Source organism: Passer montanus, unplaced genomic scaffold (assembly GCF_014805655.1).
Source record: "Passer montanus isolate IOZ18808 unplaced genomic scaffold, ASM1480565v1 scaffold117, whole genome shotgun sequence".
NCBI lineage: Eukaryota > Metazoa > Chordata > Aves > Passeriformes > Passeridae > Passer > Passer montanus.
In genome coordinates this window covers 1336859-1354473 of record NW_024358389.1, presented here as the reverse complement: position 1 = coordinate 1354473, position 17615 = coordinate 1336859, and the positions used below count along the sequence as shown (strand labels likewise).

The 17615-nt window shown below is 58.2% G+C and overlaps 3 protein-coding genes across 10 annotated transcripts in view; 2 read left to right on the top strand and 1 right to left on the bottom strand.

Moving 5' to 3' along the window:
- The window catches only part of GRB7 (growth factor receptor bound protein 7), a 9361-nt gene extending 4113 nt beyond the window's left edge, over positions 1-5248 (top strand). The window contains exons 3-15 of one of the 3 annotated variants that reach the window (XM_039697292.1): positions 39-183; positions 1183-1339; positions 1416-1537; positions 1610-1684; positions 1774-1911; positions 1993-2103; positions 2215-2313; positions 3735-3815; positions 3884-4000; positions 4078-4138; positions 4223-4310; positions 4578-4671; positions 4748-5248. In XM_039697292.1, the coding sequence (XP_039553226.1) occupies positions 39-183; positions 1183-1339; positions 1416-1537; positions 1610-1684; positions 1774-1911; positions 1993-2103; positions 2215-2313; positions 3735-3815; positions 3884-4000; positions 4078-4138; positions 4223-4310; positions 4578-4671; positions 4748-4894 (1435 nt within the window). In that variant the 3' untranslated portion in view covers positions 4895-5248. Of the gene's footprint in view, positions 1-38; positions 184-1182; positions 1340-1415; positions 1538-1606; positions 1685-1773; positions 1912-1992; positions 2104-2214; positions 2314-3734; positions 3816-3883; positions 4001-4077; positions 4139-4222; positions 4311-4577; positions 4672-4747 lie in introns of all 3 variants that reach the window. The other 2 variants (XM_039697293.1, XM_039697291.1) reach the window with 2 other exon arrangements.
- A 745-nt stretch (positions 5249-5993) lies between these two features.
- Positions 5994-9792, top strand: RDH8 (retinol dehydrogenase 8). The gene is made up of 6 exons (XM_039697326.1): positions 5994-6090; positions 6204-6365; positions 6817-6996; positions 7070-7163; positions 7248-7431; positions 8039-9792. The coding sequence occupies exons 1-6, from the start codon at positions 5994-5996 to the stop codon at positions 8276-8278; spliced, it is 957 nt and encodes a 318-aa protein (XP_039553260.1). The 3' UTR covers positions 8279-9792.
- A 1673-nt stretch (positions 9793-11465) lies between these two features.
- IKZF3 (IKAROS family zinc finger 3) overlaps positions 11466-17615 on the bottom strand; it is a 36035-nt gene continuing 29885 nt past the window's right edge. For 2 of the 6 annotated variants that reach the window (XM_039697359.1, XM_039697358.1), the window contains exon 8: positions 11469-14211. In XM_039697359.1, the coding sequence (XP_039553293.1) occupies positions 13520-14211 (692 nt within the window). In that variant the 3' untranslated portion in view covers positions 11469-13519. Of the gene's footprint in view, positions 14212-17615 lie in introns of all 6 variants that reach the window. The other 4 variants (XM_039697360.1, XM_039697357.1, XM_039697362.1 and 1 more) reach the window with 4 other exon arrangements.

The following is a 17615-nucleotide window of genomic DNA, read 5'->3' as shown; positions in this document are numbered from 1 at the left end:
CGGGGGTGTAGAGCTCACCCCCCCCCCCGTGCCTGCAGCCGGCAGCCGCCACAGGAGGAGCCGCGAGCATCGTCGCTGCCCAGCATCCCCAACCCCTTCCCCGAGCTCTGCAGCCCCTCCAACTCCCCCATCCTGAGCAGCCCGGCCCTGGGACAGGGACCCCCCCGCGAGGGCGCCTCACACGTGAGTGAGGGGCTGGGAAGGGGGGGGTGAGGTCGGGGACCCCTGCAGGGGCTGGGGAGGGGGCTCGTGGGGCAGGGACCCGCCCGGCGAGGGCAGCCCCGGGTGGGTGGGGGGCTGGGGGCAGGGGAGGGTCTCAGCTGGGGGCTCGGGCAGGAACCCCCTCCCTTGTGAGGGTCTGGGAAGGGGTCTCAGCCTCTGGAGAGGGACCCCACCCTCCTGAGGTAGGGGCTGAGGGGCTGGGGAAGGAGCAAACTCCTGCACGAGTCAAGGCTGTGGGAAGGGGGGATCCCATCCCTGGGACAGGAACCACCTCCCAAATGAGTGAAGGGGCTGGGGAGTGGGGATCCCATCCCTGGGACAGGAACCAGCTCCCAAATGAGTAAAAAATTTTGGGAAGGAGGTATCCCATCCTTAGGGAAGGAACCACCTCCTGCATGAATCAAGGCTCTGGGAAGGAGGGATCCCATCCCTGGGACAGGAACCAGCTCCCAAATGAGTCAAGATTTTGGGAAGGAGGGATCCCATCCTTAGGGAAGGAACCACCTCCTGCATGAATCAAGGCTCTGGGAAGGGGGGAATCCATCCCTGGGACAGGAACAAGCTCCCAAATGAATCAAGGCTCTGGCAAAGGGGGATTCCATCCTTGGGGAAGGAACCATCTCCCAAATGAGTGAAGGGTCTGGGGAAGGGGGATCCCATCTATGGGACAGGAACCACCTCCCAAATGAGTCAAAATTTTGGGAAGGAGGTATCCCATCCTTGGGACAGGAACCACCTCCTGCATGAGTAAAGATTTTGGGAAGGAGGTATCCCATCCTCGGGGAAGGAACCACATCCTGCACGAATCAAGGCTCTGGAAAGGGGGGATCCCATCCCTGGGGCAGGAACCACCTCGCACACGTGCTGAGGAGCAGGGGGCAGGGTGGCTGCTCCCACCCGTGGCTCTGCAGGGTCCCCTCGCGCCAGGGGGTCCCTGACGGCCCCCGTCCCACCCCCCAGGTGGTGAAGGTGTTCGGCGAGGACGGCGCCTGCCGCTCCCTGGAGGCCTCGGGGGCCACCACGGCGCGGCAGCTCTGCGAGACGCTGGTGCGCAGGACGCGCGCGCTGCACGACCACAGCTGGGCCCTGGTGGAGCTGCACCAGCACCTGGCCCTGGGTGAGAGGCCGTGGGGGCACAGCAGGGCATGCCTTGTGGGGAACCCCCACCCTGCTGAGCCGCTGTGCCCCCCCAGAGCGCTGCCTGGAGGACCACGAGTCGGTGGTGGAGGTGCAGAGCTCCTGGGCCCCAGGTGCCGACAGCCGCTTCGTGTTCCGCAAGAACTTCGCCAAGTACGAGCTCTTCAAGAGCAGCGCGGTAGGTGGGCACCCTCTGGGACCCCCCCGTGGGCACCCCGAGGGTCTCTGCTGAGCCTGTGCCCCCCAGCAGCTGCTGTTCCCCGAGGTGATGGTGTCCAGCTGCCTGGAGGCCAACAAGAGCATGGCGCACTCCGAGCTCATCCAGGTACGGGGCACCGTGCCCGGCCGTGCCCCGGGGACCCCCGCCGCGCCCCGGGGACCCCGCCGTGCCCCTCAGCCCTCGTGTCCCCCCAGAATTTCCTCAACTCTGGGAGCTGCCCCGAGGTGCAGGGCTTCCTGCACCTGCGGGAGGCCGGGCGCAAGGTCTGGAAGCGTTTCCACTTCTCCCTGCGCCGCTCGGGGCTCTACTACTCCACCAAGGGCACCTCCAAGGTGAGCCCAGGGGGTCCTGGGGGAGTGGGGAACGACCTGGGGGTGCGGCAGGGCCAGCCCTGACACCCCCTCACCCCCCAGGACCCCCGGCACCTGCAGTACTTCGCCGACCTCACCGAGTCCAACATCTACTACGTGACGCAGGGCAAGAAGCTCTACGGGACGCCCACGGAGTTCGGCTTCTGCATCAAGGTGGGGATGCCCGCGGCGGGGTCACTCCCTGCTCCTCCCCCTTGCCGAGGGCTCTGTGTCCCCCCCAGAGCCCAGGGGGCTGCCCCGTGACGGCCCCGGCCTCTCCCGCAGCCCCACAAGGCGCGGAGCGGCCTCAAGGGCCTGAAGGTGCTGTGCAGCGAGGACGAGCAGAGCCGCAGCTGCTGGATGGCCGCCTTCCGCCTCTTCAAGGTGGGCCGGGGGCCCAGGGGTGCTGCAGGGGACCTGGGGGGGCGTCCTGGGGGGCAGTTCTGGGGTGGCGGTGTGGCAGAAGGCTCGCGCGGCGTGCGTCCGTGTGCAAGACTTGAGATGGGGAATGCTGGCTTGGGAATGGCGTGGAATAGGGCGGATATTGTTGGGAGAAAAATGGAACTGGGAAAAAGGTTTTAAAAGGTGTGAATAAGACCAAACAAGACCAAACAAGTCCAAATAAGACCAAATAAGACAAAATAAGTCCAAATAAGACCAAATAAGTCCAAATAAGTCCAGATAAGTCCAAATAAGACCAAATAAGTCCAGATAAGTCCAAAGAAGTCCAAATAAGACCAAATAAGACCAAATAAGACCAAATAAGACCATAGTTGTATTTCTCTCTTTGGAGAAATAGAATTATGAAAGATGCATTGTAGTAGGACCCAAGAGAGGTAATTTTAGATAATTTGGTTTAAGGCATTTACAGCACGGGGTGGCAAAAGCTGATAGGCCAAAAAAGGCTTGTAGTGTATTATAATTAGGAAATAATTGGCTCCTGATTGTGATGGCGTGAATTATAACATCTGTATTGTCTCACCCTTCACGTGAGACTGAAAATAGAATAAAAGTATTTAAAACACCTCTCAGCTGCCCCATCCCTGGGTCAGAAAAGGGCTTCATCTGACAGTGCTGGGGAGGCACAAGGGGGGAATGTGGAGGGATGACCCCATGCCAGTGAAAATGCCTCAGGGTGGGTGTCCCTGTGCCCACGTGGAGTGGCTGCAGAGGTCCCTACCCCTGCACTGGGGGGCTGTGGAGGTCCCTGGGTGTCCCTGAGTGTCCCTGGGTGTCTTTGGCTGTCCCTGTGTGTCTCTGGTGTCCTTGGGTGTCCCTGGGTGTCCCTGGGTGTCTCTGGTGTCCCTGGGTGTCCCTGGATGTCCTTCATGTCCCTGGGTGTCCCTGGCTGTCCCTGGCAAAAGCTGATAGGCCAAAAAAGGCTTGTAGTGTATTATAATTAGGAAATAATTGGCTCCTGATTGTGATGGCGTGAATTATAACATCTGTATTGTCTCACCCTTCACATGAGACTGAAAATAGAATAAAAGTATTTAAAACACCTCTCAGCTGCCCCATCCCTGGGTCAGAAAAGGGCTTCATCTGACAGTGCTGGGGAGGCACAAGGGGGGAATGTGGAGGGATGACCCCATGCCAGTGAAAATGCCTCAGGGTGGGTGTCCCTGTGCCCACGTGGAGTGGCTGCAGAGGTCCCTACCCCTGCACTGGGGTCCCTGGCTGTCCCTGGGTGTCCCTGGCTGTCCCTGTGTGTCCCTGGTGTCCCTGGTGTCCCTGTGTGTCCCTGGTGTCCCTGGTGTCCCTGGTGTCCCTGGGTGCCCCCCCAGCTGACAGATCTCTTCCCCCAGTACGGGATGCAGCTCTACCGCAACTACCAGCAAGCCCAGGCGCGGCTGAGCCAGCCCCCCTGGCTCGGCCCCACGCCCCTGGTGAGTGTCCCCTGCCCCTGCAGCCCCTGGCCGGGGGGGACCCTGGGTGACCCCCCTGTCCCCCACAGCGCAGCGTCTCCGACAACGCCCTGGTGGCCATGGACTTCTCAGGCTGCACGGGCCGGGTGATTGAGAACCCCAGCGAGGTGCTGAGCGTGGCCCTGGAGGAGGCCCAGGCCTGGAGGGTGAGTGGGGGTGCTGGCGCGTGAGGGGGTGTCCCCCGAGGCCACCCTAATGTCCCCTCCTTTCTCGCTGTGCCCAGAAGAAGACGACGCACCGGTACAGCCTGCCCGCGGCCTGCCACAGCTCCCCGCTCAGCGCCGGTGAGACGGGGGGGCTCAGTGCCCACTGGGGGTCCCCGCCCCGGGCAGGGGGTCCCCCCGAGGGTGACACCCCTCTCCCCACAGCCATCCACCGCACCCAGCCCTGGTTCCACGGGCGCATCTCCCGCGAGGACACCCAGCAGCTCATGGGCCGCCAGGGCTTGGTGGACGGGTAAGGGACCCCGGGCTGGGGGGGTCGGGGTCCCTGGGGCTCCTGGGGGGGACGTGGGACTCCAGAGAGGCTCGGGAGCTCAAGGGTTAAAGGGTCTTGCAGCTCCTGGGGGGTACAGGACGTGTGTGGGGTGGGGGTGAGTGATCCTGGGTTGTTGCAGGGTTTGGGGGTGCCAGGGGGTACCGGGCTCTTCAGAAGGGGTTTGTGGGTGACACTGGGAGGGCACAGGGGACCTGGGGCCAGCAGTGACACCGCTGGGGCTCTCAGGGTCTTCCTGGTGCGGGAGAGCCAGCGGAACCCCAAGGGCTTCGTGCTGTCCCTGTGCCACCTGCAGCGCATCAAGCACTACCTCATCCTGCCGGTGAGTGCCAGCCCGGCGCGGGGGGGTGCCAGGGGAGGGCTGGGGAGAGGGGTCCTGACCTGCAGCCCCCCGGCAGAGCGAGGAGGAGGGTCGGCTCTACTTCACCATGGACGACGGGCAGACGCGCTTCGCCGACCTCATCCAGCTGGTGGAGTTCCACCAGATCAACCGCGGCATCCTGCCCTGCAAGCTGCGGCACTACTGCACCTGCGTGGCCCTCTGAGCCCCTGGCAGGGCTTGGCACAGCCTGGCACCACCAGCACAGCAGGGCTTGGCACAGCTTGGCACTGCCAGCGTGGTTTGGCACAGCCTGGCACCACCAGCACAGCAGGGCTTGGCACAGCTTGGCACTGCCAGCGTGGTTTGGCACAGCCTGGCACTGCTGGCGTTCTTCGCCTCAGTCTCACGGCTTGAGAGAGCCCAGCAGCACCGGCGTGGAATGGCTTGGCACAGCCTGGCACCACTGGGATTGTTTGGCACGGACTGATGCATCTTGGCACAGCCCAGCACCACCAGCGCGGTTTGGCACAGCTGGGCGCCACTGACGTGGCACAGCTCAGCACAGCCTGGCACAGCTCGGCACCAGTGGGATGGTTTGGCACAGCCCAGCACCACCAGCGCAGTTTGGCACAGCTGGGCGCCACTGACGTGGCACAGCTCAGCACAGCCTGGCACTGCTGGCACAGCTCGGCACCAGTGGGATGGTTTGGCACAGCCCAGCACCACCAGCGTGGCACAGTTTGGCACAGTCTGGCACAGTGGGGTGGTTTGGCACAGCCTGGCACCGCCAGCATGGCACAGCCCACGCCAGGACCCCCACACTCAAGCACTTTCTCCCCTCTGCCCCGAGTGTCCCTGCAGGGGCCTGGCGCTCCTTGCCCCCACACCAGGGGGGTTTTGGGGTCCCCAGGAGCGGGGTCCCGGGCTGTGGGGGTGAGGGGGGCACCCATCACCGTGTCCCCCACGTCTCCGCGAGGCCAGTTGAACTGGGACGTGTTTTATACCAGTGATAATAAAGGTTATTTTTGCAGAGCTCCTGCCTCCTCCCTCCCCATCCCCAGTGCCACACGGCTGGCAGCGTCCCCATGTCCCGCAGTGTCCCCCAAGCCTGGCAGTGTCCCCACAGAGTCCCTCGTGTCCCCACAGTGCCCCGTGTCCCTCACAAAGGCCCCTCTGTGCTCCCGGGGCACCACGTGCGGCTCAGCCACGCAAATCCCCGGGCGGGGGGGATTATCCAGGGGGGATTAAGCGCCCGGATTTGGGGGGGCTGGGGGCAGCTGCTATAAATGGGGGGGGCTGGGGCGAGGCAGCGAGGCCGTGCCATGGCTCCCAAGACGGTGCTGATCACCGGCTGCTCCTCGGGCATCGGGCTGGCGCTGGCCGTGCGCCTGGCCAGGGACAAGCAGCGCCGCTTCCGAGGTGAGCGGGGCGCGGGGACCCCCCCAGCCCCCGGGGAGAGCCCGCGGGGGCTGAGCCCGCCGTGCCCGCTGTGCCCGCGGGGGCTGAGCCCGCCGTGCCCGCTGTGCCCGCAGTCATCGCCACCATGAGGAACACGGGCAGGAGCGGGGCGCTGGCGGCGGCGGCGGGGCCGGCGCTGGGCAGGACGCTGGAGATCAAGCAGCTGGATGTGTGCGACGAGGGCTCCATCCGAGCCTGCCTCGACAGCATCCCCGGGCGCCACATCGATATCCTGGGTGAGGCACGGGATTTCTGGCCCGGCGTGACCCCCGTGAGGGGACCCTCCGTGGTGGGGATGGCTGTGTAGGGGGGTCCCGTGCTGGGGAACATTTGTGCTCCCAGTGCTGGGACACTCCGTGCCAGGGACACCTCATGACCCTGACCCCACACAGCGGGGACTGTCCGTGACAGGGACCCCCTGTGCCAGGACACCATTCCCTGCACCAGGGACCCTCCAAACTCAGCACACCCCATTCTAGGGACCCTCCAAGCACTGGGGACCCCCTGTGCCAAGGGTCCCTCAAGCACCCTGACCCCACACACAAGTGACTCTCCCTGCCAGGGTCACCCAGCACCAGGGACCCTCCACACCCATGCTGGGCACACTCGGAGAAGCAGGGACCCCCATGCCCAGGGTGAGGGATCCCCCTGCCCAGGGCACACCCCGCTGATGCCCCCTGCCCACAGTCAGCAACGCCGGGGTGGGCATGGCGGGGCCCCTGGAGTGCCAGAGCCTGGCAGCCATGCAGAGCCTCATGGACACCAACTTCTTCGGCCTGGTGCGCCTGGTCAAGGAGGTGCTGCCCGACATGAAGCGGCGCCGCGGCGGCCACATCGTCGTCATCAGCAGCATCATGGGCCTGCAGGGTAGGGGAAAACGGGGTGCCCTGGGGGGACCAGCCCCCACCCAGCCCTGACTGGAGCTCCCCAACCCATCCAGGCATCGTCTTCAATGACATCTACTCGGCCTCCAAGTTTGCGGTGGAAGGTTTCTGCGAGAGCCTGGTGGTGCAGGCGCTGCGCTTCAACGTGGCGTGAGTATGGGGGCAGGTGGCCGTGCACCCCCTGGGGACGGGGCTCCGGGGGTGCCCAGTGCCCAGCGCCCCATCCCTGGGCAGGATCAGCCTGGTGGAGCCGGGGCCGGTGATGACGGAATTCGAGACGAAGCTGTACGAGGAAGCCGAACGCGCCGACTACTCGCGCACCGACCCCGAGACGGCCGAAATCTTCACCAAGCTCTACTTGAGGAACTCCAGGGATGTCTTCACCAGCCTGGGCCAGACCCCTGAGGACATCGCGGAGGTGACAGGCGGGCAGGGGGTGCCAGCGGGCAGGGGGTGCCCTGCTGGGCTGGGCTGGGCCGGACAGAGGGGTTAATTTGTCCTAACAAGGAACAGCAGCGCCCAGCCAGCAGTGGGGCAGCTGACACCCAGACAGCTCCATCCTGATGGGGCTGAGCTGGATGGGAATGGGAATAGGAATGGTGATGGGATGGGAATGGTGATGGGATGGGAATGGTGATGGGATGGGAATAAAACAGGAAGGAACTGAGGATGGAGATGGGCAGAAATGGAATGGGAATGCGAAGGGATGGAGATAGGGGTGGGATGGGAAGGGGATGGGGTGGGATAGGATAAACATAGGGTTAGAATGGGAAGGATTTGGGGATGGGATAGAATGAGGTGGGATGGATTAGAGACAGGATGGGAAGTGCTTGGGGATGGGAATAGGAAGTGAATGAGAAGGAGATGGGATGGGAACGGGAATAGGAGAATGGGAAGGGAGGGGAAAAATGAATGAGGATGGAAGTGCAGATGGGATCCAGACAGGGTTCAATGGGGTGGGGCTGTGGCGACAGGAAGGGGACAGGAAGGGGACAGGAAGGGCACAATCCCCTGCCCACGTGCAGCACACCCTGCGGGTGATCGAGGCGGCCCGGCCGCCGTTCCGGCACCAGACCAACGCGGCGTACACGCCGATGGCCGCCCTCAAACACGCCGACCCCAGCGGCGCCCTGGTCACCCACGCCTTCTACCAGCTGGTGTTCAAGTACGACGCCGTGCTGCGCTTCGGCCTCCGCGCCATCCGCCTGCTCCGCTGGAAGGCACAGAAGGTCAAGGCAGGCGTGCGCCTCCTGGGCTTCAAATAAACCCTTGTGGCTCCTGGGCACTGCCCAGCCCATCCCGGGTACGGGGGCAAGGAGGCCGGGACCTGGGCAGGGTTTCGCTTCCCGTTCCCGGCCTGAAATAGCTCCCGCCGCCACCGCATTAAAATGGGAGGGTATTTATAACCAGGGCAAGGCAGAGCAGCTTCCTCCGGGAGTGCAGCGGCCGTGACGGGGCTGGGAAGGGCTGGCAGCTGCCCCCTGCCTGCCTCCTGCTCCCCTGGGGCACCCGTGCCTCTGCCCCGCGGGCGTGTGGCACCCAGGGGACCTCACCCCGTCACCCCCCGGTGCTGCATCCTCCTCCCTCCGGGCACTGCTGCGGGGTCGGGAATGTCCTGTGGTGGGTGTCACCCCTGTGTGGCACTGAGGGCGCTGGGGCAGCACAGGGGGTGCAGGAGGTGCTGGGGAGCAGAGCGAGAGGGGTGTGTGGAGTGTTCAGAGGGGCACGGGGGGCATTTGGGGTGCAGGGCGGGTTCAGGGGTGCCCAGCAGCAGCTCTGGGTGCCCCAGAGCACCATCTCTGGTGCCCTAGCAGATGCCCCAGGGGCTCCCCCCTCCAGCTCCCGGTGGGTGACATCAGGGTGGGTTCACCCTGGGCGCTGCCGTGTGGGCGCTTGGCGTGACAGCACCGGGAGGTGAGAGCAGGGGGAAACCACAGGAGGCCCGGCATGAATCAGCCCCGCTGCTCAGAGCCTTCCTGGCTCCCCCCGCCCTCCCTGAGTCCCCGGAGCTCTGGAGGGACCCCCAGAGGGCTGGATGGCAGCGGCTGCAGCTCCGTGTGCCGCGCACGTGGCCTCTGCCAGCCCCGCCGGCTCCAGGGACCGTGGGGACAGGATGGAGGTGGGGAAGGAAATATTTTTTGCATTATCCCCCCCTTCTCGCACGAGTTAATGGCAAAGCGGTGGTGGGACCGCGGCCCCGGGGTGGTGGCAGCACCTGTGGGACGTGCAGGGGTGACATCAAAGCGGTGACAGTGTCGCTGCCTCCCCCCTCTGCGGTTTCTGCAGATTTGACTAACTTTCTCCGCTTGGGGGGCTGGATGGGGGGAGAGGTAGGCGTGACTCTGCCCGGCCCCGGGGAGCAACAAGGGGGGCCCCGGCACAAAGCCACGGCTGTGGGAAACGGGGCTGAGGGAGGACAGGACCCTCCTCACACACCCCCAGCCCCACGGTGTCCCCCAGTGCCCAGGGGAGCAGCAGTGGGGCTGGAACTGGGGGAACTGGGGGGACAGAGAGGGGGGAACAGGGAGCTGCTGTGGGTGAGGGCATCCCCAAGAGGCAGCGGGCACCTGGCTTGTGTTTGGGGCTGAGGAGCATCACCTCGCACCCGGAGCATCCTCCGTGGCCGTGGGGCACCACTTGGAGCCCAGGGCTGTCACCCCCATGGCCGCAGCCCCGCGGGTGCCGGGGTGCAGGCACTGCCGGAGCCGTGCGGGTTGGAAGTAAATTCTTCTAAAAAAACAATCGTCTGCTGGGACTTTCCTGTCGCCAGCGTGTGACAATCGCCAGCCGCTCCCCGTGTCCTCGATCCCCCGAGGATTTCGCTGCCAGGTGCCGGCTCGCTGCCATGCAAATGCGGCGCCAGATATAACCCGGCTGGAGGGGCTGGAGGGGCCGGGTCGGCGGCTCCCCGGGGGCTTCACTTCCCTCCCGGCGCAGCGAGGGGGGCACCAGGCGTGACACAAAGCTGCTGTCCCCGTGGTGGTGCCCCGGTGACACCGCGGTGACAGTCACGGCCCTGTCCCTGCGTCCCGGTGCCAGAGCTGGGGGCACTTCCAATGCCCCTTCCCACTGTCGCTCAGCACAGAGCCGGCTCTGCTCACCCCCTGCCCCCCGGATTTGGGAACCCGACCCACGCCGAGGGTGGGAAAACGCCGCCGGGTCCCCGTGAGTCAGAGCACGGCGGGGGAGTCGGGCCACCGAGGGGGTGGTGGCAGTGACTCAGTGCTCCCCGTCCCCTCCCGTCGGGTTTTGGGGGCTGGACCGGAGCAGGAGCCGGCCGGGATGCTCCAAGGATGCAGACCAGCAGGCGGAAGTTTTATGGGATTTTTTTTTTTGGTGCGTTAAGGAAGCGTGTTTCAACACGACACGACAGGAGAAACGAGTTCCTCTGCGCTCTATCACGATTACAGCTATCAGCAGATAAGGATCTCTCTGTCACAACACCAACTGAAGGTTTCTGTAAGCCTTTAAAGGGGTTTGGCTCCAGGCAGGAGAAGGCTGAGGGGTTTTGGATCAAACCAATTCTTATAAAGATAAACCAGGATGGGAAGATGCCTTGGGAGTCGCTGTCCGCAGCCCCGAGCCCCCTCTGTCCCACCCAACCCTCGGAGAGACCCCTCAGTGTTTGGTGGCACCCGAGCGGGAAGGAAGTGAAGGGAAAAGAAAAAAAAAAAAAGGATCCTCTGACTTTCTTCTCGGGTTTTTTTCGTTTCTGTTTCTCAAGCGTGTCCAGCTCTTGTGGCAGGAGGTGTCAGGGGGGGATGAAAGAAGCGAGAACAACGTCAGCCTGGTAAGGCAGGTGCTAAAAGAGCCTAAAGGGGGTTGGTGTGAGCCTCCACCCTCCGCAGCCGGGATGTTTCCATCTGCCCGACACAGCCCTGGGAGCCACGAACCCACCCCGCAGCCCAGGAGTGGGGCTGAGCTGCCCCCACCCCGCAGCTCCCGGGTTAAACCCTTCCTCTGCTCACCAAAACCGTGCCCAACACCATTTTCCAGCGGTCAGAGGAGCAGGTGATGTTGTTTTACACCTCTGACTGGAGCGGGTTCTGCTGAGCACAGCCCCCACCGTGGCTCAGCACCCCTTGGGGACACAGATTCCATCACACCTGTGGGGTTTACAGCTCCCAGCATGTCAAATGAGCCCCAGCACTCATTCTCACTCCTCAGCCAGCTCTGCTGGTCACTCCCAGATCTGTTTTCATGGCTGACAGAGTGGGCATTTATTTACGGATATTTTTAAAACTTAAAAAATCCTTTAAGCAGCAGAGGTTCATTTCTTGGTGCTAAAAGCTCCTTGGTGAGCTTCCCCTGCCCACTCTTGGGGTGTAATTCATCAGTAAATGAAAACCAAGCAAGATGGACACACCAAGGCACTGGAGAATGCTCCAACCCTGTTCCAGACCAAGGTAACCAAGCCAGGAGCAGAATAAATCAGTCTCAGTGTTTTTCCCATCTGTTTTCCCAGACAAGGTGGTTTCCAGAGCTCCCCCAAGCTCAGAGACCAACACAGCCCCTCAACATCCAGGCATGATTCAGTGGGATTCCCATGTCCCAAGCCAGGGCAGCGCTGTGGGACAGGGCTGAATGATGGGGTGTGAAGGGACAATTCAAGTGTATTCTTAAATGAATCCATTACCCAATCCACTTATGGAGAATAAGATGTTTGGATGGCTCCAGGAAGTCTCTGTGGATTGCTTTAAGAACCTGCCTTTGCCTGCCCTCAATCAGGACATCGTCATTATTTAAATATTTTATTCATTTATTGACAATTCTTTGGTCTTGAAATGAAGCCTTTGAAAAGCAAGCTTGTCACAAAATTAGAAATTGATAAAGATAACCACAATGTCCTAAAAATGTTGGACTTAGAAATGTCAGGGCAGCAGTGGAACCTTCTCTTTGTTCTCTGGGAATTCTCTCACTCCCTTTCCCTCGCTTTTCTGGACCCAAAATCTTGGCCCTTGGGGCTGATCCTTGGTGGAGCTGCAGCATCACAGGAGGAGCATTGGTCACATTGTGACACAGGTGTTCATTTAGGGAGAGCCAACATGCACCTTGCTCATGATGGAGCTCTGGGAAACATCCCAAACCTGCTTTGCAGCTCCACACAAAACAGCAGAAGGGTTCTCCTCAACCCCAGGACAGCAGGATCCTGGATTAGCACTTCCACAGCACCCTGGATACTCAGACACACTGCAGGCTGAATTATCCCTCTCCAAGTCCACCTTTAGTGGAAAACACGAATATAAATTTCTTATTTTGTACCTTAAAATTCAGGGAGGAAATAATTGAGCCAAAAGAACTCAAAGGGAGGGATGAATTTCAGTAGTTCTTGACCCTCAGCTCTTCAGCCTTCCCTCAGGGAAGTGATTGGATCAGCAGGGCTAACACAAAAGCAACACAGCTCTCAAACCACACAAGGGATGCAGAAAGTCCATCAGAACACTCCTAACTACAGGATACAAAAATATTTTGCAAAAAGATTAAACCTTCACTCAGCAAAGCCGTTACCAATCCCCTCTCCAGCACAGGGACACCAACACAGCTGTGGGGCCATGGGGAAATTCAAAGAGAAGTTGTAAAAACCAATTTCAAAGGGGTGGCAGCTGCTCAGGGTGTGGAGCAGCATCCCCCGAGGGCTGTCCTGGTGTGGCTCTCTCAGCCCTGCCCGGGGTCTCACCTGTCCACAGCCAGCCAGGGCCACCCTGTGGGGACACAGATGGCACGGCCACATGGCTGCAGTGGGACAGAGGCACAGCACACAGCACAGCTTCGTCCTCGTTCTCGGCAGCCATCAGAAAGGAGGAGTTTCCAGCAATGAAAATCGGGATTTCCTCCAGGCCACATGGATGAGCCATCCAGGGACCTCGCTGGGTATCCCAAAAATATGTACTGTTAAAAAATCCCAACCCCAAATAGGTGTCATTTCTTATTTTCCTCTTACTGAGTAACTTAAAAGAAAATCAGCAGTGGGGTAAGAAAATGAAAGTGTGCCACGCTCTTGTTAGGGCTTAGGGGAAAAGCTTTGAAGAGGAATTTATAATCCCTCCCTTTTCCTGCCCTCTTTTCCTTGTTTTGGTGATAAACCACTGGGATTATAACTGGGAAAAGCTCCTCCAACCCACCTCTGACTATTCACCTGAATGGGCAGGGGAATTGGCACGAAAACCTTTTGTGCTGACTTAAAGCAAACTCTATAAAAACAAACACAAGTTAAAAATTGAAAACATCATAAATGGCTCTGAAGATTCGCAAAAATAATGTTCATATCAAAACCAGTCTCTGCTTCTGGTGTTTCCCACAGTCCCACTCACCACAGCAGCCAGGCAGAGATGCTACAGAACACTGAATTACCAGGAAAGAAATTTAAAAAGGCGTCACCTTGTGACACGCTCAAAACCGGCCTAGAAAAATACTCAAGAAATTTCATTACACTAATTAAAACGCCAACCGACCGAGCCTCCCCTCCAACTAAAAACACATCCCTTGACCTTGGAGAAGCTGTCCTTTCACTTGAGCAGCACCCTGTGCTCTCCCCGAGCTATGTGCGAGGAGAACTCGTAGCGGTCGTGGCTGCGGTAGCCGCAGACGTTGCACTCGAAGGGGTCGCGGAAGCCGTGGCAGCCCATGTGGATGGTGAACATCACGTAATCCAGGAAGAGCACGCGGCAGTGGTCGCAGCGGTACACGCCGATGGCCTCCCCTTCCTTGTTGATGACCTTGAAGGCGTCGCGCGGGCAGATGGCGGGCGGCTTGATGATCTCGTACGGCCTCGGGAAATCCTTCAGGGCCTGGAGGCCGTTGCGGGTCGGAGCCGGGATCGCCTGGCTCTGGGGGAAGGCGGGGTTGGGCCTCTCCTCGTGGTTGCTGTCAGTGTCTGTGGAGTCGTGGCCGCTGTTGTTGGGGGAGAGGCCCCTGTCGGATGACAGGCTCTTGTCCCTGAGGTGGCTCTTCTCGGCCTCGCTGCCGTTGGGGACGTCGGCGCGGGGCAGCGGCAGCGGGTACAGGCTGCTGATGACCGGCACCATCTCGGCCGTGGGCGCCGGCGGCGTCTGCACGAGCGGGCGCAGGGCCTCGGCCCCGAGGTAGGTGATGGCGTTGTTGATGGCCTGGTCCATCATGCGCCCGTGCATCATCTCGCTCTCCTTCTCGTACAGGAAACTGGAGTTGTAATTGACGTCGAAGGTGGGTCGCTTCTCACCTGCGAGAGATGAGAGGTGATGGTTACCTGAGTGCTAATCATGGTGTGCAGCTTCACCTGGATGGATCTGTCGCCCTGATTTTTTAAGATTTTCTAAGGCTTCTGATGTTTGCATTCTTGTGAGAAACTTTCTCACACACTTTCTGTAAACAACTTATTGTTTTGCATTCTTTTATGGAGCAAGAGAAACTTGATAGGCTGTTAGTTTGTCCAGTGTCCCTGGAGAGGTGGCCCTTTCACCCTCCAATCCTCTGTCACCTTTGGAAATCTATAAATGTAACAGTCAGAAAATCAACTCGCTCTTTTCCTGCCTGAGAGCAGCAGTGTGTCTGCGTCATGTTGTCTTGTGTCCTATAGCGACATGGATCCAGCTGTGCAGCTTTACCTGCATGGATCCAGCTGTGCAGCTTTACCTGGATGGATCCATCTGCACAGCTTTACCTGGATGGATCCAGCTGTGCAGCTTTACCTGGATGGATCCAGCTGTGCAGCTTTACCTGGATGGATCCATCTGCACAGCTTCACCTGCATGGATCCAGCTGTGCAGCTTTACCTGCATGGATCCAGCTGTGCAGCTTTACCTGGATGGATCCAGCTGTGCAGCTTTACCTGCATGGATCCAGCTGTGCAGCTTTACCTGCATGGATTCCTCTGTGCAGCTTCTGAGTGGGTAAAGAGTTGTTCAAACCCTGTGATGACTTTTCTAAAGCGCAGAAATCTCTGGGAATGTGGCATGATATGTTCTCTGCTGAAAGTAGCTTTTGGGTGGGGTGTTTGGTTTTTTTCATATTTTTTAAAATCTCAGGCCTAGAAGCAAACCAGTATAATAGAAGAGGTAGTGAGGGTACTTTCTGAGAGATTCATCTTTGGCAAGTCCTTGGACACTGAAGTAGTTTTCCCCACTGTGCTTTGACAACTACAGCTTCTTCTGAGCTATACCTGGCTTCTTGGATCTCTACACAGGTATTCAGGTAATCTAATACTGGCAGATATAAATATAGATATAAACCCCCCAGAGTTAGGGTCACTAGATAGAGGGTTAGTGAAAAAAAAAAAAAAGTTTTTCTCTGGGTGTGCTGTGGCTTGGAAAGCTCTGGAATGGACAGAAGTGGAGGAAAGTGCACCTGAAATTCTGCTCACACCTCTCTGGGCAGCACAGGGCAACTCCTGCTCTCTGTGCCAGCTGCAAGGAGGAAATAAACTGCGCCCCAAAAGTATTAAAGACATTTTGGAGGTGAATGTCTAGAAATAAGTAACTGAATTTTGTGGTTACTAAAAGCATAAAATTGTTCATAGCTTAAAAAAAAAATAAGAAAGAGAGCAGCTGAAAGGTTTCACATGCTAGTGACTCGCAAACCCTAAATCCACGAATCTCTTAGTTACGGTAACTCACTGGTGCAGATGTTTATCAGTCACCTGTCAACACCGTGACTCAATGTGTATGAAACTCGTGGGGTTTCACTGCAGAGGCAGAAAACCAGGAGCTCACGTTTCTCTTCTAAAAGACTCCAAAAGGTGTTAACGAACCACAAAAGTGTAACTGCTTCCAGCCCGCAGCACCGCTCGCGTCCAGCTTCACATGGAAGGAAATAAAATGCTGCAGTACTTTTGGGTGACTCATAAAACCAGCTCCAGGCAAGTGAAAGATGTGAATAAATTGGAATTTAAGTAGAAAAAAATAACAACAAAAGCAAAAATAGACATGACTTCTTAAAAATTTTGGTGTTAAGAGTTGCTGTTGTAAAGTAAGATAAAGAAAGTGTGATCATGGGATTGTGGAATATCCTGAGCTGGAAGGGACCCACCAGGACCATTGAGTCCAACTCCTGAATGATCATGAGGGTCTCACAGTGCTCTGTGATTCCACTGTCCTGGTGGGTTTTAAGGTTCCCCAGGAAAAGGGTCTGAAGAGGGGCCTGGTGCAGAGGTGGAGAGTAAAATGCAGGGTTTGGTGGTCCCTGCCCTTGTGTGGGACTTGTACTGCTGCACACGAGGCAGCTACTGGGGATGGAAATGTGAAAAATAAAGTGGGTGAGACTCCTGGTGCTTGTCTGAATCTCTGCAGAGCCCTCCAATTATAATAAAGGGGTTTTTCTTCCAATCAATAGACTTCATTCAGAGAAACGAGCCAAACAAAGATGCCTTGTTAGTGTGTATCCCTCTCCCTGCTTCCTGACTAAATGAGACATCAGCACTCATTCCCAGATTTCCCAAAGAATCCCTGCACTGGCCTGGCAGATCCGAGCTCTGACAGGGACAGGTCAGAAAGGCACAGGAGTCAGAGCAAGGTCGGACAGCCTGCTCCTGGAAACATCCTTCCCAGGGATGCAGAGGACTGAGAGGGGGATGTTTGCACATGTAATTTAACAAGAAAAATCACACAAGTCCTAGAAAAACAGCAAGTTTCAAATTTGGTTATTTTGTGCCTTTAGGTGATCTGTGATGGGTTCTCTGGCTTCTCCACACAATCAGAAAAATCACACAAGTCCTAGAAAACCTGCAAGTTTCAAAAATTGATTATTTTGTGCCTTTAGGTGATCTGTGATGGGTTCTCTGGCTTCTCCACACAATCACCTGTGTGTGCAGTGCCAGTTCATGCCATGCAGCACCAGCACAAATCCCAGAGGATCTGGGCCACACAGGAACTCTTTGGCTCACAGAGGAAACCCCAAACCCACTCGTTCTTCACGTTAGGCTTATGCTGAGGGGGTGCATCCTGCTGCAGACGTGTTTAATAAAATACATAAAGGTCAAACTGGTGGTGATTGCACAATGAGAGAGCTGAAAAAATGCTAAAATAGAGGAAGCTAAAGGATTACAAACCCATTTGCATTAGTATTGCTTTTTGAACCCCAGCAAGACGTGTAAGGGCCAAGCCCCACAGGCCCAGTTTCAATCCTGAGCACCAAAGAGACTCAGGTGGAGTGTGCTGGTCTGGCTGTGCAGTGAGGTGACCTTTAGAAAGCCACACAAATTTAAAATAAATACATAAATGAGACCAGTTTTCACAGATGAAAGGCCAGTTCTACCTACCAAACCCACTAAGAGCTCCATTATCTTCAAAAACTGAGTTGGTTTATTGTGTGATGCATCCAGCTGCACAGCTTTACCTGCATGGATCCATCTGCACAGCTTTACCTGGATCCATCCAGCTGCACAGCTTTACCTGGATGGATCCAGCTGCACAGCTTTACTTGGATGGATCTATCTGCAGTTCTACCTGGATGGATCCAGCTGCAGTTTTACCTGGATGGATCCAGCTGCAGTTTTACCTGGATGGATCCAGCTGCTCACCTTTACCTGGCTGGATCCAGCTGCTCACCTTTACCTGGATGGATCCATCTGCAGTTTTACCTGGATGGATCCATCTGCAGTTTTACCTGGATGGATCCATCTGCTCACCT